General features: G+C 48.6%; 1 protein-coding gene across 6 annotated transcripts in view; it reads left to right on the forward strand.

The window, feature by feature from the left end:
- Positions 1-21,882, forward strand: part of LOC135806684 (uncharacterized) — an 86,911-nt gene that overhangs the window by 38,683 nt on the left and 26,346 nt on the right. For all 6 annotated transcript variants that reach the window (XM_065320915.1, XM_065320917.1, XM_065320914.1 and 3 more), the window contains 2 exons: positions 14,066-14,134; positions 20,262-20,386. In XM_065320915.1, coding sequence (XP_065176987.1) covers positions 14,066-14,134; positions 20,262-20,386 — 194 coding nt within the window. The remainder of the gene's footprint in view (positions 1-14,065; positions 14,135-20,261; positions 20,387-21,882) is intronic.

Consider the following 21,882-nt stretch of genomic DNA (forward strand, 5'->3'; position numbering starts at 1 on the left):
ACTGAATACCACAGAATCATTAGATGCTGCACAGCGTTGGCAGTGGCATATTGGATGGAAGTGGGGGCGGGGCAAAAGTAACTCCTCCGACCAAAGGTCTCGGAATCATCGTTACTCCTGTGCGCCGATACATAGGAGAAAAGAAACATGTGCATCCAAGAGGGAAGCACCGGCTTTGCAAACGATAAAGGGGAGAATTTGAGATTGAGATAGGACAAAACAATAGTAAAAGCAGTGCACCGTAGGAATATGGAGAGAACTGATAATCGCATATTAAGGCTGAGCGAAGGGGATCAAAGGGGGGTAGAAGGGAGCTGGAGTGCGGTCAGTATAATTAGGCTGGTGTGTTGGCTGCGATGGACAGATCATAACCTGTCTGTGGCCCACTCCCACTTGCTACGCCGCAAGTGGTCGTTGACATTTTTCTTGAAGGTGTGCATACCTCCACGAGAAGGGGGAGACTGCAGAAGGGCAGGTGGGAGCTGATTCCAGGTTGCGATGAGGGAGTGGGGAAATGAGCGGAGCGTGTTGTTTCGTGACTGAGGAGGAAGGATACTGCTGAGTTGTGATGGATGATATGCTGCAGATCTGGTTGTCTCACGGGTAGACATGTGGCATTGCGGTGCGGCTGCTGATGGTGGCAGAATGGCTTTCACCATTTCCGGACCCTCCACAAAGTGCAGCTTGTACAGAAAGCAGAGCCCTGCTACGGTACGGCGAATGTCGAGGCTCGGGAGGTATGATCCGTCTCCAATTATGTGCAGGGCACGGTGCTGGATGGCAGTGAGGCGGGCCAAGGTGGTGGGGCTGCGCTCATCCACACCAGCATGCCATACTCTAACACAGGGCGGACAAAGCCACGGTACACGATTGCCCGGTGCTTTGGGTCTAGCACAGCCGATGCCTTACGGAGGAAGCCGAGCCGCTGGGCTCCGCGTACTGCAAGCTGTCGGATATGGCTGCGGAATGCCAGCTGCCTGTCGAAGGTGACGCCAAGAAGCTTGAGCTCCTCTACTTCTGGCACGACTGCTCCTTGGAAGCGTATTGCGTTCGGGGGGTTGGCGAGCGGTGGTGGCTGATGGTCAATGCCTGCGACTTTGTGGGCTCGAACTTGATCCTCCACCTGCTTCCCCATGCTGCCAGTGAGTCTACTGCATGCTGGAGGATTGCTGTCTCTTCTGGCAGTCTGTGTCGGGTGGTGATGCACTTGTAGAGAGTTGTGTGTCGGCGTATACAGCCAGCTTCGCCCCATCAGGCAGGTGGTCTTCTGCGTCGTTGACGTACAGAAGGAAGAGGGTGGGGCCGAGGATGCTGCCCTGCGGCACGCCAGATTGGATTCGGTGAGTCGGTGAAGACTGGCCGCCTATGACGACGTGGATGTGGCGGTCTGCCAGGTAACTCCGGAGCCAGGCAAGGAGGGGGCCACTTATGCCGCACCGCTCAGCCTTGTGGAAGACGCCGTTGTGCGAGACCTTGTCGAAGGCCCCGGCAATATCTACTGCGAGGACCCTGACGAGGCCTCCACCGGCAGCTGCAAGGCTCCACTCATGCTGAAGAGCAATCAGCAGATCAGAGGTTCCCAGTCCAGTGCGAAAGCCAAACTGCCTGTGAGAAAGGATGTCATTCTTCTTCAGGAAGTTGGAGAGGCTGCGGTTCATGATGGACTCCATACACTTAGACATTATGGGCAGTAGTGATATCGGTCGGTAGTTTCTGGGGTTCGACTTGGGGCCTTTCTTGTGTACCGGTACGACGTTAGCAACTTTCCACATGGCAGGTTGATGACCACTGCAGAAGCACAGGGTAAACAGCTTGGATAGGGGCAGGGCCAGAGAGTCGGCACATTTTCTCAGCATTCTAGCGGGTACTGCATCAGGCCCTGTGGCTTTACTTCGATTCAGGGCTCGGAGTATCCGGCGTACGTTGGCTTGGCGGAAGTGGACGTTGCAAGCGTATTTGCGGTGCGCCGGCAGACATGCGGGAACAGCCCCGACTGTTCTGCAAAGTCATCGTCTAGGTTGCACTTCTGGGCAAAGTACTTCCCGATGACGTTAGCCTTTTCGTGGCTTTTGGTGCATTCCATGCCATCGGGGTCAACCAGGACTGGGATGGAGCTGTCCCGGCCATGCCCTCCAACTCGTTTAATCACGCTCCACCACTCTCTGTCCTGCAGGCTGCCCGTCCGGAGGCGTTGTTTGACATGGTCGATATGTCTGGCTTTGGCTCTTGCTAGACATTTTGTTGAGTCAAGGCGTGCTAGCTTGTATGTACACTTGAGCGCTCCATTGCTGGGGTCATCGCGGAATTTCCGCCAGGCATTGCGCTTTCTGTCGACTGCTGCAGAGCATTCTGGCGTCCACCAGATTGGGTCCTTTGGTCTGGTCTTGAAGACCTTGGATGGTATAAAGCGCTGCATTCCCTCAGTGATTCGCATGGTCAGAAGCTCACATGATATGTTTGGGTCGTCGCCGATTATTGTGTCCCAGTCAGTAGTCCGGAGGAAGGCAGAGAGGCGGGGCCAGTCAGCACGCTGGTATCGCCATACTGTACGAGTGGTGGGTTGGTCTACAGATGCAGTAAGCTGGAAGTCGGCTATGACAACAGCATGGTCTGATCTGCCAAGAGGTGGTTGGGTGGTGGTAGACACAGTTCCAGGCACATCCGACATGACGAGGTCAAGGATGTTTTCTCCACGAGTGGCAGAGGTGACGTGTTGTCGGAGACCATGTACACAGCACATGTCTTCTGCAGCTTCTCCAGCAGCCGAGGTGCGTGGACTTCCAAGCCATTCCCGGTTGTGGGCATTGAAGTCCCCTGCCACAATAATGTGTGAGCAGGACTGCCGGGCTTTGTCGATGTCAGATTCCAGCTTTGCAGCAACACTAATCCAAAGAGTTTCACACTCAGAGTTGATGTCCAGTTGTTTGCACACCATCACTTCTTTCAGCCATATGGCAACTCCGCCACCTTGCGCTGTCCGGTCTCGACGCCTACTGTCATCCAAAGTGAAAGACCGACTCCGGTTGACATCCCTAGTGAAACATCACCACCAACAGACCATATCACTACACAACCACCTTACGATCAGACGAAATCAGTAAACGTGGGTAACCCTCATTTGACAGACCCCAAACTCTATCTTTTATCTCTGATTGTTATTCCTATAATTCGTGCTGTTGTATATCTCATAAAACGTTCCAGCTGTTCGATGAGTGTTGCCCCTGAAAATGATCCAAGAAACTTACATCAGCCTAGATTAGATTTTAATCCGACACCATTACCAGTATGCTTGGTGGAAACAATCTAGCAAGATCACCCTCAACCTTTGATGTAACTGGTATGGTCTGATGGGAAAAAAGAAAACGGTTTATGATAAAAATGATGAAACAGAAAATGATATCTGCCCTCTTAGAAATTTTCATGTTGTGTTTCACATTCCTTTCCTATTCCTGGGAATAAGTGTTGGGTAGAGGGTGATCATATGGTCTGTTTCCCTTCACCCTGATTAAGTGTTCTACTTACAAATGGGGCTTGAAGCTGCTTGTTCACATTCCTGAACACAACTCTATAGGGCTTGAAAGTGCTACGTCACTCCATAGCAATGATAGCAACAATTTGAAAAATTCGAAAACTGGATCCACCTGGATCCAGTTTTTGTATGGATCCAAGCACATTTCAAGCGGTCTCACTCACAGCAAGGTGATGTTGCCAGTGAAACTGACTGATTTGGCTAGTGGGGGCGGGGTGACAACTGGTGGCGAAGTAAAAGTTGCACCTGCATACGACATGAGTGGGTTGCTATGCACCCACATACTGAGGCAATAGCAAAGTCACACCTTGGTGGATCCAAAATAGAAATCTGATGTCAATTTACTACTCCCAGGCCGTTTTTGACGTCATCACTTTCAAGCCCTATCGCCAGCCTTTGGCATCTCCACCGTGGCTTCAGGATGTTCGCTGCAGTACATCATATTATGATTGTTCAATGCCTTCTCCGTGGCGTGAGTTGAGAGACATCTGAAGCAGACGAAATGTGCTCGACGTGCTCCTGTAGCAACAAGCCGACTGAAGGACTTTATCAACACCCAGTGCTGGACATCCACGTCATTGCTTTCGTCTTGAATGAGCAGTACATTGATGGCAGTTTGCTGTTGCCGAGAAATTCTTAACGGATATGTTGAATCCACAAGACAGCAACGTAGCGAGTAAAGGTAGATCTTCTTACGAGAGTCGAGAGTCGAGGTAGAGCATGAATCGAGAATCAGGAATCGAGAGCGAGTGAGAGAGAGGCAACGCAATATAAAGGGCCTGGGTAGCTATGGCAAACATGGACGCGCAAGTAGCTACCCAGGCCAAATGAATAATGCATGAACTAATGAATTATATGAATTAATAAATTGTGGGCCTAACAGATATTTATGACTTTCTCTTCATATCCCGACCTCATCACGCACTGAAACACCATCGGCTGCACCAACCAGATCAACTTTGGCTACAACTAGTACAAGTGAATATACGGGAAGCAGTTCGGATGGCTGGGCCGAAGTTGTACGGCGTCGGGTCACGTCCCGGTACGTGAAGCCTGTGGCCCCAGCTAACCCCAACATCCTTACAGGCGTAGAAAAAGTCGCGAAATCTGTGTTCTACGTGGGCAATGTCCACATGGAGTGTAGCGCTAACGCAATTACTGACTGGTGCAAGGACCGTGAGGTTGAGGTGCTCAATTGCAGTATTAGCGAATCCCGGACCTTTGGCACAGCATATGCACGACTGACTGTCCTAGCGACGGATGAAGGCAAAATACTCAGTGCAGGATTTTGGCCGGCAACAATTAGCCACACTGTCCGTAAGTGGCGCTTTGCCGACGGTACCAACGTGACTGAACGTGGTGGTGATAGTTCCTCGTCATAATCATGTTGTCTATGTCTTCCCTCAACTTGCATGCTACCCCATTCTACCCCAGATCAGAATCCGACCTAACGCTGATAACCATGAATTGTCGGTCTCGTCAATAAATTAGCTGAACTTTCGATTGTTCTGGAGAGCACTAAGCCAAGTATTGTTTGCCTCACGGAGACCTGGCTGTGCCCATCTGTTTCCGTGCATGTACCGGGCTATTCCTGTTTTAGAAGAGACAGACCAGCACACGAGAACAGAAATGCACACTCTTTCACTAGAGGATATGGTGGTGTCGCCGTGCTTGTCCGGACTGATGCTTTTCAACATATTCTCCACAGACCCGACCTGCAGCGTCAGGGCTGTGAATCTACCTGGGTGGAAGTTAAGTCTCAATGCACCCCTAACCCTATTCTTGTATGTTGCATGTATCGACCCCCTTCCCAAACGGCGGAACAATTGTCCTTCTTCTCGGATATGCTGGTCGATGCTATACAGTCCTCTTGCTATGACGAGTGTGACTTCTTCCTGACGGGGGATTTTAATGCCAAACATAATGATTGGTGCTCTTCTGACTCCACCTCTACAGCCAGTACCAACCTACAGACAGTTTTTTCAATGCTTGGGCTCCAACAACTAGTGAGTTTCCCAACATACACTTCATCACCGGGTGCCAACTCATGTCTTGACTTGTTGGTAACCAACAAACCCCGACACGTCCTCTCAGTCGACCACGCAGCTCCTCTTGGCACATCTGATCATCTGCAGGTTGTTTGTACGCTCAACTATGCATCGTGCTCGACACCACAAGCGACTGCTAAATCGTCCCTCCATCCCCAGGCTCAGTACAGGTATAAACAAGTGCCTACCCGTGTCTGGCAGGTTGTGAATGAAGACTTGTCTAGGTTGGACTGGTCATTACTTCATCGGCATTCTGATGTTGATGATGCCATTGTCCTGTTTGATGCTTTACTACAGTCAGCATTCCATCGTCATCTGTTGCCTTACAAAGTTATTCCGCGGACAGGAGACTACATTAGGCCTCGTCCTACTATGCGGGATGCATCCCGACCCTGGATCACTCCGGACCTCAAGTGTGCTGTGAAACTGAAGCGAGATTTGTATAGCATTTATAGGAAGTATCCAACCAGTGAAAACTTCATTGCCTTTAAGCGCAAGCGTAACGAAGTGAAATGTTTGTCACGTACCCTCCATCGTCAGTATGTACAGTCGGTTCATGCCACCCTGTCTTCCCATGATCGCCCTAGTCTCCATCAATTTCTCCGCCATCTCCGTAAGAACTGTAGTCGGGAGCCGATCCGATCAATGACAGCTTCAGACGGCACGGTAGCAACAGATCCCGCAGACATAGCAGACATATTGAACACGCAGTTTACGTCGTTTGGACTTCCTGACGACCCTACGTGGCCTATACCACCACTCACCCCTTCACCCTCAGTACCTGCGTCCCTCCTATCATTGTCGACTGGTACAGCCCAAGTGAGGAAATATCTCCGTAATCTGAAAACTGGCAAGTCCCCTGGTCAAGACGGAATTACCAACGAAGATTGGAGAGCTCTTGCTCTGTCTGTTGCCTATCCTGTGTCAATTATCTTGAATATGTCATTTCGTGAAGGGAAATTCCCAGCCATGTGGAAAACTGCGGTAGTCGTGGCCACCTACAAAAATAGAGGACCACGCACCACCCCCAGCAACTATCGCCCTATCTCATTGCTCTCTACTTTATCAAAAGTGTGCGAACGTGTTGTATATGACATCATTTATGATCATGTTCGCATTTCACTTTCGCCAGCACAGTCGGGCTTTTGTCGGGGTGACTCCACCAGGTACCAGGTTACCCGCCTCGTGCAAGACATCCACACCGCCCGGAACGCCCATAACCATGTTGGTTTAGTTTTCTTCGATCTCGCAAAGGCCTTCGACACTGTTTGGCACAGGGGTCTCTTAGCTAAGCTGCGAACAGTATATCGCATTGATGGCAAGGCTATCGGCTGGCTCTCATCGTATCTTTCTAACCGACATCAGCTTGTACGCCTCTCAACTGTGTTATCGGAGCCTTTACCCGTTACTTCTGGAGTCCCCCAGGGTTCAATCCTTGGGCCACTGCTATTTCTCCTGTATATTAATGACCTCCCCGATATTGCCCCTGGTGTCAGCCTTTTCGCTGACGACACAGCTCTGCTTTGCTCCAATGCTTGCCCTATACGCCTGCACGAAGCCATGCAAGATAGCATTGGGAAAGTTATAACCTGGATGCATGATTGGAAGTTGCAGCCAAACGTTGATAAAATGGCAGCTATGTACATTTCCCCTTCTCCCCCTTCCCTGCCACTTTGTTTTCCTTCTTCAAGTGTTGCTATTCATATTGTTGAAGAGCATAAGCATCTTGGCGTTATTATTGACTCTAAATTGTCGTGGTCACCCCATGTGCAGTATGTCTGCAAGCGCACAAGCTCCATCCTTGGGGCCCTTCAAGCCCACTGTAGACATCTTCCTCTTTCTTGCAAACGCTTGTTTTATCGTTGCTATATATTGCCCTTACTTGACTACTGTGATACTGCTTGGTGTGGCATAACTACTACTGTATTGAACAAGCTAGAAACCCATAACCGCATGCTCCTTAAAATCTTATTTAGCAAAGATCGTCGCTTTCCCTCCGCTAGTCTTTACGAAATTGCCAAGATCAGTCCCCTTTCCACTCGACATAAGTACCACCTCTGTGTTCTCATACATAAAATATTACTAAATAAAATACCCTTGCATATGCAGGCTTATAATTGGTTCTCCGAAACACGGAATACCCGGAACTCACTCAGTCTCCCACGCGCTGCCTCCACCTTATTCACTAGATCCCCGATCTTTGCTGGCTATGTGTTTTGGGCAACATTACCAACGCAGGCCAAGACCAGCACGTCGATGGATAATTTTGTTGCTAAAATCTCTGCTCAATTATAGGTTTCATGTATATCCTGCTGGTTTGTCTCCTCCTTTGCCTTCTTTGCCTCTTATTTGTATTCTTTTATCTGTTTTACTGCTGTGGTTGGCTTTCACCCTTGTCTCAGTTTTATTGGCCGTCATCATGATGTGCCATGAGATAATGATATAAATACAAATACAAATATCCGAAGACGTTGATGTGAAGACCGTCGTTCAGTCTTTCGATGTCTGCTATGTCTTCCAGTTTTGCTGGAAACTCGATGCCGCTCACATCCACAGTATCCGCATGTTCTGCGTATGACGATTGACGATAGGGATGAGACTTGTCTGCTGAAAATTTAGCAGCCAGTATTGACCATCTAAAGTACGGATGACATAAGACATGGACAGACGGCATACAGTTCAATCAATACACCGTATCACCACACTGAAACCCCACTGCTATACTTACAGTAAACACTTGTTGTCAGTGTTCTGCACGTTAACAATGGCCTTCTTCGACTTCAACTCCGGTGGCAAGGGATGTACGAACTTCCTCCAAGTTTTCAACCCTTTCGCGCAATCGAATCGGACCTCCTCACTCACCAGCATGTACCAGCGCAGTGAGAAGGAAAAAACGTCGACACTATGGCCAACGCGTCAGGGATATTGAGCATGCCACTTTCCTGCCATTGGTTTTCTCAGCCAGTGGTGGGATGGGGAAATCAGCCACCACCTTTTACAAGCGTGCCGCGTCTCTAGTCTCAGAGAAGACGAAGGAGCCGTACAGCCAGGTCATGTCGTGGATCTGGTGCCGGCTGTCTTTTGCCCTGCTGAGATCCAGCATTGCTTGTTTGCGGGGCGCACGGCGGATTCGTCCCCTGCCAGCCATGGACACCTCTGTCGTGAGGGTGGTGGCTGAAGCGGCTATCCGGTCCTGAGGCAGTTGTTGTAATAGTTCTTCATTGAGCGAAGGAAGAAGAGAGCGTTTATTACTCAATATACTGGTTATATTATGAGAGTAGGTGTGACACAAGGTGATAAGGTGTGAGTGGTGAAAGTAGGTGTAAAACTGTTACACCATCCCCTCCCCAACGGAAAGTTCCGTGGCTTTAACCAATTGTTAATCACGGAACCTAAGAGCATGGAATACAGTAAATTATCATAATGGTGTAGCAATGCAGCCTGAAAGCCAGGCTGGCTTCCGCCCTGGGCGGTCGACTGCGGACGGAGTATTCTTCACAAGAATGATGTGCGAGAGGGCCTTGCTAGGAGACTGGAGTTACTCAGCGGCGCTTTTAGATTTCAGTGGCGCATTTGATACAATAATCAGGCAGACTGCTGTTGACCGTCTGGCTTCGGCAGGTGCACATGTTAGCACTATTCAGCAACTAGTCTCCGAAACCTCTGCTTGCGTGAAGCTGGGAAAGCAGCTCAGTCAGTCATTTCCAACTAATGTTGGAGTGGTGCAGGGGACCCCCTGTCACCCCTTATGTATATTGTCTACGCAGAAGGTGCAATGCAGAGGATCAGAGAAGCCTGCCCAGAACAAGTCAATCTACCTACTAAGTTCACCCTGTATGCAGATGATACAACAGTGCATGACCACAACCGGACAGCAGTTGAAGCAACCGTAGAGAAATGCGAACCCATCTTCGCAGAAGACAACTTAAAACTAAACATCAGCAAAACACAATTTGTAACAGCTACAAAGTCAGATGCCTCCTGGAGGTCGGTCAAACTGTTGGGTTCTCGTCTGGGGTCAGCGGAGGACATTGATGCACGTATCATAGCAGCGAACCGGGCATTTTCCAGTGTATCATGGAAACGCCATACCCAGCAGTCCCGCTTAAGCATGTTCAACTGTCTCATTTTGCCAGTTCTCCTATTATAACTACGCGCTATGGACTCTAACAAAAGCCTTAGAAAGCAAAATTGATGTATGGCACCGCCGTAAACTCAGATAAATATTTGGAATCATCTTTCCCAATAAAATTTCGAATAATGCTCTTTATGCTAAAACTGCTCAATGCCCAATAAGTGCAGTCTGTAGACGCCGGCGCTTATTATGGTTTGGACATGTCATTCGTGAAGGGAAGGACACTGTGTCGTACAAAGCCCTTCACATGGCAATGAATATAACAGATATAAAGAAGCCCAGAGGTCGCCCAGTGACCAGATGGGTAGACAACATTAGGAATGACCTTTTACTTCTCAATATGTCTCTTTTGGAAGCGGAGCAACTTGCCTCAGACAGAACGCACTGGCTCGACGTTGTCGACAGATGCATGACCCTCATTTGATTTTTCATGAGCTATATGCGTGCTGTACTATTATTATTATTATTATTATTATTATTATTTCTCCTTTATTCACTTCTTTCGAAGGCGATAAGCCAGACCCACCGGGAAATATTTCCATGGGTGGGACAGCAAAAAGAAAGTGAAAAAACAAAACCAAAAATAAATAAATAAATAAAACCTAAAAACCAAAGGGACAAGAACTAGTTGAAGGAAGAGGAAGAAAGGAAAGAAACTCAATCCGAACTCCAACATCAAAACAATAATAAAGAATTTGCAGCGACAGGCAAAATACATCAACCAATGAAGGGAGTAGTAACAAAGGAAATATCAGTCTTTATCAGTCGTTATTCAAGTCTCTTAGCTATTGAACATGCAAACGCAGCAGAGGTGCATCTACATGTTAAGGATAGTTCTCAGTATTTTAATCGAACCTTGTATAGCCTCCTGTTGCACAATAGCCAGGTCTCCTCCCTGCACAGTCCGAAGGCATTGAGGAGTCTCCCCCACCAAGCCTCCCAGGGCACCGACAACCACAGGGACCACGTCAACCTGGTTGAGGGACCAAATCCTCGAAATCTCCCGCTTCAAATCATAATATTTCGAGCGCTTTTCAGCCATTTTCTTATTGATGTTGCTCTCACCAGGAACGCTGATGTCTATAATGTAGGCGATGCGCTCCTTGTCATCAACAAGGAGCAGATCGGGCCTGTTTGCTGATAGTTTCAGGTCAGTTGGGACCGAATACTCCCAATAGAGGCGATACTGATTACTCTTGACCAATGCCTTGAGCTGGTGGTCGAATCGTGAAGCACCAGTAGGTAGATCTCGTGCTTTACACATTTCGAAGTGCACATACTTTACTATCCGGTTATGTCGTTCAATGTAACTTATTATTATTATTATTATTATTATTATTATTTTTACAAGAAGTCGGAGGCGGATAATACTTTAATAACGAAGGTACGTGTTGGGTCGTAAGTATCCACGCAACTCCTCGTCGAGGTGTTAACAATGTAACTTAATTTGCTCACTATGTTCTTGTCGCTATTATTATTTCCTTCGAGTTTTGTGTCGTGCTGAACTTGATACTTTTTCCACCTTGTCACGAGTGTTGTTATCTCATATCTTTACGCTATATAAGTTTTAGTCTTTCCAACTTGAGCCATTCCCTGTATAATCCTTGATGAGAAGGGACCGAAAACGTTCGGATACTTTGACAAGTGCCTTATTTTGACTGGATGTGTGTTTGCGTGGATACTTACGACCCAACACGTACCTTCATTATTATTATTATTATTATTATTATTACGAAACAGTGGTTGCGACTTCGGCGATGATTTGTAAGAAAGTGTGGGGAGCAAACCTTTCTTATTATTATTATTATTATGGAGTTGGCTTTATTTCACTCACGTTGTCATGACATGAGGTAAGAACCCCATCACCGGGCCAAAAGAGACCAAGGGTAATGAGAGAAAAAATAGATAAATGGCCAACGCAATGAAGACCGAAGCAAAAAGGATTGTAAAAACCAAAGCAAAAATATTGAAAGCCGACGCAGAAACTGAGAGACGGACAGAAATAAGCAGAACGATGGAGGAGGCCAGGACATATTCGAATACAAAAAGATGGAGGAGGACAGGACATATTCGAATACAAAAAGAGTAATCACAAAAATGGACTACCAGTACAGGAATAGAGATAAAGGAAGAGATGAATGCCGGACATACTCAAATGGCAAGAGAAAAATCAGGTTGTGAGGACCGTCATACTGCACATTCATGGATGTCAAAGCAAATGCGGTATTGGAGGTTTATACGGACTAGCTCTACCCGTAACATGAGGAGCCTAATGCCGAATGCCAAGAACGGACTTGACAATGTTCAGCGTGCCCAGGATAGCACATTGCTGAGCCCTTTCAATGCGCAGAGTGCCTGCCAATGCCAACACAAAGTGTGACAGGGACACACCAGTCAGTCCACCAAGCGCCCCAACAACCAGGGGCACAACGCGGACATCATCCACATGCCAGATGCGCCGCAGCTCTTGGCAAAGGGGAGCGTACTTTGTTATTTTTTCGGCGATTTTTGTGGGAACATTCTGGTCCAATGGAACACTGACATCCATCAGCAGCACCTGTGTGCTGGACCGCAACACCAGGTCTGGACGGTTGTGGCGCACTTGCGTATCTGTTGGGATATTGAACTCCCACAGGAGCTTCATGTCAAGATTCTCGGTGACAGGCACAAGATGATGCTTCAGCGGGTTGCTTCCCGGCCGACCCAGACCATGCCGCTTGCATAGTGCCCAATGCACCAACTTGACGAGCGTGTCATGCCGTTCGATATACAGTGTTTTAGCTAGGGCTGGGCAACAGGCCACAATGTGATCAACTGTTTCTCCGCGAGTGCCGCAAACTCGACAAATGTCCACAACGTCTCCCCGTCCAATGACCGTGACCTGATAGTGCCTGGTCGCAATGGCCTGATCCTGTACAGCCAGCAAGAGTCCCTCTGTCGCAGGTTATTATTATTATTATTATTATTATTATTATTATTATTATTATTATTATTATTATTATTATTATTGACTGATTATTATTATTATTATTATTATTATTATTATTATTATTATTATTAATACAGCAGGTGGCAAGGAGCAACAGAATACCCAATTGTCAGGAACGGAAGCCTGTGTAACTAAAAAAACTCAATAATGTCAGGAACTGAATGCAAATAACCACAACATGGAGGAGCTGCAGACCATGCTATCACTTGCGTAGACTAGATAGATAGTTCCGCAGCTGGACAATGTTTTTACCTGACTCGTCAACCAAGTTACTAATGGGCTCCCATGTTGCCTCGCCAACGGGGTAACCCTTCCAAAGCACCAAGTACTGGCGCTCACCCCGGTCATCTCTGTGCTTCAGGATGGCCTTCACCATATAGCGGGTGTTTCCGTCCAGATCCATAAACGGAGGGGGCACTGGCTGGCGTCTGTTGGGAATGGTGTTCTGTTCGTAGTGTCGCAGAGCAGTGACGTTGAATACAGGATGACAGCGGAAAACGGACGGCAGCTCCAATTCGTAGGCGTTCGAGCCCACCTCCCAAACGACGCGGAACGGCCCAAACCATTTTGGTTGTAGCTTCCTCGATGGCTGTTGTCGGGCCTCCGGTGATATCAGAAAGTCTCTATAGACCAGGGCCAGGTCTCCCACCTTGAGACGGCTAGGACTCCTACCCCTGTCGGCATACAGGGCCTGGCGGGCTTGAGCCGCGACACCCCGGCAACCGTCAGTGTGTCAAGTGGCCGGTCATTGGAAGTCAGTTGGCAGGAAGCATAATCTCCAACTCTCTGAGCACCTTCCTAAGGGTGTGCAGACTATACTGCAGCCACTTCATGTTTCACACAGTTATACACCACTACTACTCAAAAACGGTCTCTCGGCTACGAATTCTTCCAAAAATAATAAAATCCAAATTTTCATGCCAGGCCCATGCCGCCCATCTTCAGGAACTGTAAGGTTAAGGGGCTGTTAGTGGTTAGTAATGGCATGATGAAGTGGACCAGGGAGGGTTTGTACGACTCCCTGGTGTGGAGTGATTATGTACGGTGAAAGAGTATTTAAAATCAATCGCCTCCATTTTTGGACAGCTAGCTGCTTCAATATTGTAAGACCTCATCTGATATCAGCGGACGTCGACAAGACTGGCTGACTCAATCGCAATGAAATCTGGCGCACAACAAATACTTGTTTTAAAATCGGCCCAAAGCATTATTCTTTGTGGACAGCAACGCGTGGTTCTCTCTCACAACTCCTAGCTTCATGCATTCATTTATCACCTGGAGTCTGATACTAATAGAAAGAAATCGATGGTTCCGACCAGCTTAGAAGTATTGTGTGCAATTGCCTTCATTGTCTTGACTTCCAGATGGTTGCGAGGCAACAGGATCGTGAGTATACCACCAGGTACATTTGACTTACCAGGCTTATTATCCCCGTAAGTAAGCACTTTGAAATGTTGTTTTTCAATGTAGTGCATATGCCCACATAGTAATAATAATAATAATAATAATAATAATACGAAGTAGTGGTTGCGACTTCGGCGATGATTTGTAAGAAAGGTTTGCTCCCCACACCGGAGCTCGCGCTATTCCGCCGACTTTACTTGACACTTGACTGACTCACGACTGCCATCCAGAGCACACGAGAAGTCCATCGAACCTTCGACTCGGCAAACCTGCAAGAAAGCACCACTCCCTGCTCAATACACAGTGTTTCGGGGAATTCACCCCTCATCAGTTGAGCTTGAGTAGGCTGAGGAAGATTGTGCCTGAAGAGCACCACTTATATAGTGCTCTCCAGGCACAAACATCACCAGGGATACAAACTTACAGAGACGCTCCGCTTCCAGCGCGACAAACACCTCGTGAACACCAGATAGCAGCGTGAGTCAGTGTCGCTCCTGGACGGTGAGACAGACGTCGAGGACCCTCGGTCATTTGCAACGCTGTCACCTCCAAACCAACTAGTCGCAAGCCTGCGCTGGGCACAACAGTACGAAGTAGTGGTTGCGACTTCGGCGATGATTTGTAAGAAAGGTTTGCTCCCCACACCGGAGCTCGCGCTATTCCGCCGACTTTACTTGACACTTGACTGACTCACGACTGCCATCCAGAGCACACGAGAAGTCCATCGAACCTTCGACTCGGCAAACCTGCAAGAAAGCACCACTCCCTGTTCAATACACAGTGTTTCGGGGAATTCACCCCTCATCAGTTGAGCTTGAGTAGGCTGAGGAAGATTGTGCCTGAAGAGCACCACTTATATAGTGCTCTCCAGGCACAAACATCACCAGGGATACAAACTTACAGAGACGCTCCGCTTCCAGCGCGACAAACACCTCGTGAACACCAGATAGCAGCGTGAGTCAGTGTCGCTCCTGGACGGTGAGACAGACGTCGAGGACCCTCGGTCATTCGCAACGCAGTCACCTCCAAACCAACTAGTCGCAAGCCCGCGCTGGGCACAACAGTACGAAGTAGTGGTTGCGACTTCGGCGATGATTTGTAAGAAAGGTTTGCTCCCCACACCGGAGCTCGCGCTATTCCGCCGACTTTACTTGACACTTGACTGACTCGCGACTGCCATCCAGAGCACACGAGAAGTCCATCGAACCTTCGACTCGGCAAACCTGCAAGAAAGCACCACTCCCTGCTCAATACACAGTGTTTCGGGGAATTCACCCCTCATCAGTTGAGCTTGAGTAGGCTGAGGAAGATTGTGCCTGAAAAGCACCACTTATATAGTGCTCTCCAGGCACAAACATCACCAGGGATACAAACTTACAGAGACGCTCCGCTTCCAGCGCGACAAACACCTCGTGAACACCAGATATTTCAAGTGTCAAGTAAAGTCGGCGGAATAGCGCGAGCTCCGGTGTGGGGAGCAAACCTTTCTTACAAATAATAATAATAATAATAATAATACCACAGTACGCGTAATAATATAATTATGTGGGTATAATTATACGTTCCGCTTCTGTCCTATCTCCTATGGTCAAGTTCCATTATCAAGATAATTATTAACACGGCGCACTGATGACCTGTGACGCCAGATCATGGATTGTTGGCCAGATTTCTCCATGTAGGCTTGTCCAGAGCGATGGCCCTCACATTCCCCAGCTGACTGCTGCGCTTCAAGTCGATGTTCCTCCTCTGTAAGTCGCTTGTGATGCGCGTCGCAATGGATGTCCTTGGACGTCCACGCCCAGCCTTGGCATCTCCTGCAAAATAGCCCGTCAGCGCGATCCATGGCGGCGCGTCACTGTCCATACGGAGAATATGGCCGGTTAGCTGCCATCTTCTCCTGTCCACGATGTCAGATGCCCACATAGCGGATAAGCTTTTATCGAAAAGAAACCAAAAATGGTTTGTGAATGTTGAAAAAGGAAATCTGAAGAACAATTGGCTGCCACCACCAGGATTCAAGATTATATAAGATAGATGGGCAACCTCGCCTTTGGTCAGCAATGCACCAGTAACAAGCTATGGTATATTATTCATCCGAGAGAGATTGCGACTTCGAAACTCTTACCTCCTTTGACACTACACAAGCCGGTAGGGCGTTTTATCGGTTTTTTAGGGTTAGGGTAAGGGTTCGGGGAAGGGAGCATATTCCGTTCACGAATATTTGAAATACATATAAATTTAGTGTTCACGTCTTACTTGAACTTCCTGTAGTTTCAGTCTGCAACTCCGTCGTCTTTCTCCTTTTCTAACTCAGTCTTTCCATTATCTGACAGTGGTGCTCTCACCTCTAGCTAGGTGCAAGCACCCTCCGCCAGACGCGAACTACGTTCCTGTTTCTCAGACTCTCAAATATATTTCTTCTTCGCGTTCACTTTCGTTCTGCAGTTTATTTATTTATTTATTTTCCTTTCTTTCTACCTCATGGTACACGCGCTACATGCGCCACCATCTTTGTTTCCATGGCACCACAGTGCACCTGACCACGCGATCGCTACGCAGCTCAGGCCCGAATGGGTCCGGGTGCGCTGCGTTGCGATCTATTTGGCCTCTCTTGCTTCCGAGCACCGCCGTTTTTGGAGCGTAACTTACTCATTGTGCGTCTCAGTTCTTTTCTCCGCTGTTTGTATCTCCTTGGTTTTTGGTTATTCTTCTTCTTGACTGAAGTGTAGTTGATGAATGAACAATGATGGTTTGTGTTGTAGTAGTGTGAGTGTGTGCATGGTTGGAAAGGTATTCTACATTCTATAATCAAATCGATAAGATTTTGACACAGCTTGCCAAACAGCTGTTCAAGCTCCCGTAGACGGCAGGATTGGTGTTGGCAAAAGGCCAATAATCTGGAGCGGATGTCGTCAACCTTGTCCTGTGGGAGACAAGCCACTTTCTGGACGGAGTCCAGTTCGATGCCCAGGAAGGTGAGACAGGAGGTTGGGCCGACTGTCTTTTCGTCGGCAATGGGAACTCCCAGGTAGCGGAATACGGAGAGGACTACATTCAGACGCTGCGCACATAGCGTTGAGTTTGCAGGGCCACAAAGCCAGAAGTCGTCCAGAAGGTGCAGGAGGTGGGGAACCTGGAACAGTTCACAACTAATCTAGCAAAGTGCGTCGGCAATGCAGTTAAACAAGTAGGGTGCAGACCTCAGCCCGAATTGCAGTACTTTGTCATAGTAGAATAGGCCCTGCCACTGGAAACCCAACAAATAGTATGCAGTGGGTGCGACAGGGACCAGTTGAAATACATTGCGTATGTCGAGCTTCGCCATCAAGGCACCAGTACCTTGACGTTGCAGAAGCTCAATGGCATCGTCCACTGTGACATAATGTAGGGAGAACGAATCCTTGTTTATTCCATCATTGACAGACATACGGTCAGGGTAAGACAGGTGGTGAATGAGGCGGAATTTCCCGTTGTTCTTGGGCACTATGTCGAGCGGAGAGCATACAAATGGGTGGAAAGGCTGGACAGAGAAAGGACCGATCGATTCGTCACGTCGGACCCGGTCAGCAATTTGTTGTACAAACGGAACATGTTCAAAGGCAGTTGGGAGGTTGCCAGAGATGATAGATACAGAAGCACCAGAGTGGCCAATGGGGAACCCGTGCTGCAAGCCATTAAGGATAAAGTCAGAGAGAACACGATTAGAAATACGAGGCAAAAGAGTCAGTAGGCGGGCTATGTACAGAGGCGTGGGGAGACTACTTCGCTGCGAAGGGCTTGTCCGTCTGGCGGGGTCCCCCACGACTGGCGTTGGTGCAGCGGGCGGCGGGATGACCTCGGTCGCCGCAGGTTGAGCAGTGCAAGCGTGCAAGCGTTCACAGGGCTGGTGTTGGCATGGGCGGCCATGGTTGAAGTTGAGGCAGATCTGGCGGGTGCTGCCCGCCCAGGCCAGAAATGGCTGGGTAGGACGGCTGGTGTTGGTGCCAGCTGGAGCATGTGGCGCTGCCAAATACTGTGGGCAACGGTCACGGCTGTGGTGCGTTGTGCAGCGCGGACATGATGGTCGGGGTGCCCAGATCAGGTGCAGGTTCCAGAAGCTTTGGTCGATTGCGTCCCAACGAGCAGAGGTTGTTGCCACCGCTGAACGGAATGCATGGTCATACCCCAGTACAGCTGGGGTCGCAAACTGCTGGTTGGCATTGCAGATAATGTGCTGGTACGTCACCAGCTCCAGTGCTCGGAATGGCACATATTTCAGTGCGCAGGCCATGTAGATTGTGTAGGCTTCCAGCCAGGCAGTAAAGTCGACAATGGAGTCGACAATGGAGCGCTTCTAAGTCACACAAAAATTGAGGGACACACGCCGGCCCTCTCCGTTGGCGGTACTGAGCTCCAAGGGCTTGGTCCCTGCGCCCACATCAATTCTGCGGGAGGAGATCCTCAAGCTCAATATATTCGCCGCGTGTGATCTTTTCAAGCAACTTATGCGGGACCGTGGGAACAATAGAGCTGGACTCACGAGTGTTCGCCATGGGCGCTGCGATCGGAGGCAGCGCGGGTTGCATGAGGGAGATGTCCATGGGGCCGGAGTCGACCTGCGGCGGGTGATGGGTGACGGTGTTGGACGCGGTTTGGACCACATCTGCCACTGAGGGGACCTCCGCCTGATCATGGCCGTCCGGATCCTGGCGAGCTGAAATTCGTTCCTCAAGGCGCTCGACTCGAGCCAGCAGGGGGGGGGGGGGGGTGCAGGGCCGTCGACACAGCCGCAGTAACGGAACGTGGCTTTAGGCCAGTTGTGAATAAGCTGGCCGGCTGGGGAACGGCGAACGGGATATCGTCCTGCTCCGCACGGGCATTGCCGGAACGATCCGCACGGGCATTGCCGGAACGATCGGCCACATGGTCCACAGGGGCTCGATTTGGAGTGTCGGCATACGGGGACGACGAGGCGCGCCTGCGGCTGGAACGCCTGTGCCCGGGAGCCGATTGCTTACGTGCACGGGACATCTCCGTGAGGTATCGTAAACCTTGAGATTGAGGTTGAGAAAGAAATCCACTGCCAATGCGGACACAGCAAGGACTGAAGTCAGGAACAGTGGACTTCGGAGAACAATGAGCGCGTAAGAGTTTGTTGGGATCAGAGCATGCGCCTTCTGTGTTAACATATTTTTTCGCGTGCGCAAAAAATCATTTTGAGTTTCCTTGGAAAATTATCATGTTCAACTGTCTTCGTAATCGTCCAACTGATGTCCCCCTTGCCATGCGAATAATCAGCTTATCTCTCCCATAGCTCCACCTTTCCTTCCATCATGACCAAAAAATGAACTAGACCTCATTTTTAATTATTAGAGCAATATCCACAGCCTGCACAGTTATGGCTGCTAAAGTCCAAGGTCATGACTTCGTAACATGCACAATGTCATGTACGTGGGGAATTTTGCGAGCTACTCGTCACTTTCTCATCTGCCCCGGATACCTGATAAAGGCTGATTCGCTCGCATCGTCTGCTACATGTACTGTACAAGTGTGAGAAAGAACTTTGAACAAGACGGGTTTGAGCATACAACAATGTATTGCCATGATTTCTACCCTGCTTTTCATTGAAAACACCATCTGCCTGACCTCCCAACCCTTTACCATGCAGACCACCAGCACTGATCAGGTGCATGGTACACAATTGTGTAGCCTGCATACTAGAACTGTGATACAATCATGTAGTTATGCTCCTACCTCCGAAAGGATGCCAAATTATGCTGCAAACTTTCAACCACCAAATTATGCCAATAATTATGCCGGCATAATCAAGTCCTGCCTAGGGGCGTTTTTTCCAGCCATGCTGTTATCCACAGTCAATTGGGAACTTGTGGCCAGGCACAATGGGTATATGGATGCGGCTAACGGGGTCTTTCTCGGCACTTGTGCCAGTGGTTGTGAGACTTATCCACTCACCCTCACCATTAGGCGCAGCATCTGCCGCTAGTGTTCGGGAACGGACACGATAATTTACTTTACTTTTACTTTAATCCGCCGGTGCCTAGAAGGAGCAACATGAGATCAGAAAAATCTTAGTTGGCAGTTGAGGTGAAATGCAAAGTGAGTTTTACACTGCAGAGGTAATGGTGACATTGTTTTTGTTGTATTTTCTTGTATCAGGGGTGTCCATATTGACCTGCGAAAGAATCAACTGCGCCTTAATGGGAGTATTTGCAGCATTCAAGAGCATCTTTCTCTCGGATCTGTGGTCGTCGACTCAACTGTTACCGTATACTCAACAAACTGTGAGAACATAAACATGAGAAAACGTATTATTACCGTAGCTATGCAGAAGACGTTACTTTAGTAACGTCTGGCACTAGCCAGGGTCCACACAGCTTTAATTTGGTGTTTGTGTGTTTGTGTGTTTGTGTGTTTGTGTCACGCCTGGAGCTACCGTATCTGTCCCGTATCTGTCCCGTATCTGTGATTTGGTGTTTGTTTGTGTGTGTTTGTGTCACGCCTAGAGCTACCGTATCTGTCCCGTATCTGTGACTACAAAGGTTCTACAGGATTGTACATAACAGCTGGCCACAAACAGCTGGCGACAATACTCGTCGTATTATGTTTACGACTCCCTGATGTAGAGGGAGATTTGCAAAGAAAATTAATAGGGAGACGAGGAGGAAATAAAATTAGAATGGACGCTAGTTGCGGAATAGGTGATAGGATGCGTCAGCAAAAACATACTTTGGAAGAGAGATCCTTTGGAAGAGAGATCCGGTCGTCTCCAAAATAAGCGTGAACGGGCGATTCAGCGCCGGTCACAGGAAACGTCGGAAGAGAGATCCTGTCGACTCCAGAACACCCGTGATCGGCAGAGTCAGCGCCGGTCCCAGGAAACGTCAGGACAGACGCAGAATCGACTCCAAAATAAGCGTGAACGGGCGATTCACCGCCGGTCACAGGAAACGTCGGAAAAGAGATCCCGTCGAGTCCAGAACGCCCGTGATCGGCAGAGTCAGCGCCAGTCACAGGAAACGTCAGGACAGACGTCTTGTCAACTCCAAAATAAGCGTGAACGGGCGATTCAGCGCCGGTCACAGGAAAAGTTGGAAGAGAGATCCCGTCGAGGCCAGAACGCCTGTGATCGGCAGAGTCAGCGCCGGTCACAGGAAACGTCAGGACAGACATCAGGACATTTTTTGCCTACCTCATTGTACATGTTACTAGAATTGATGGAAATGTTTTTTCCGTTGATTGGCTACATCGTTGTATTGCAAAAACGTTTCAATCAGTATGAATATGAGCTAGGCAAAAGTATTGCGGATTGTTATTTTTCTCTCACTTCATCCGCTTTCGGTTTGCTCCTTCTTTTCCTTTTTATCTCCTTATAATCGGATTTTCTGGCCGTTTTACATTAAAAGCATAGCGTAGGGCCCTGAGCTTCCAAGCTCTCTCGTTATTATTACTATTATAGACAACACCTCATGGCACGAGAAGAAAATCAGCCAGTACGGGAGATGTGGGTGTTAACCAACCATGGTGAATAAAAGAAGAAAAGTAATGGTCAAGACGGAGAAGCATGGGAGGGACAGGTGATGGTGAATCTAGTGAGCAGATTTTTAAATGCGTCCAGGTATCGTAGGCTGTGTGCACATGCAGAAATACAAAGGAATTACTATTGTGAATAAACGCCCCGAGACAAAAAATTTCATAAAGCAATAAAAAGAACTAACTCTGCCGTCATCATCATGCATCAACGAAGTCAAATGTTCTCCATAATCGATTTTCATGTCAC

This window comes from Sycon ciliatum, chromosome 1, assembly GCF_964019385.1.
Source record: "Sycon ciliatum chromosome 1, ocSycCili1.1, whole genome shotgun sequence".
In the NCBI taxonomy this organism is placed as follows: domain Eukaryota; kingdom Metazoa; phylum Porifera; class Calcarea; order Leucosolenida; family Sycettidae; genus Sycon; species Sycon ciliatum.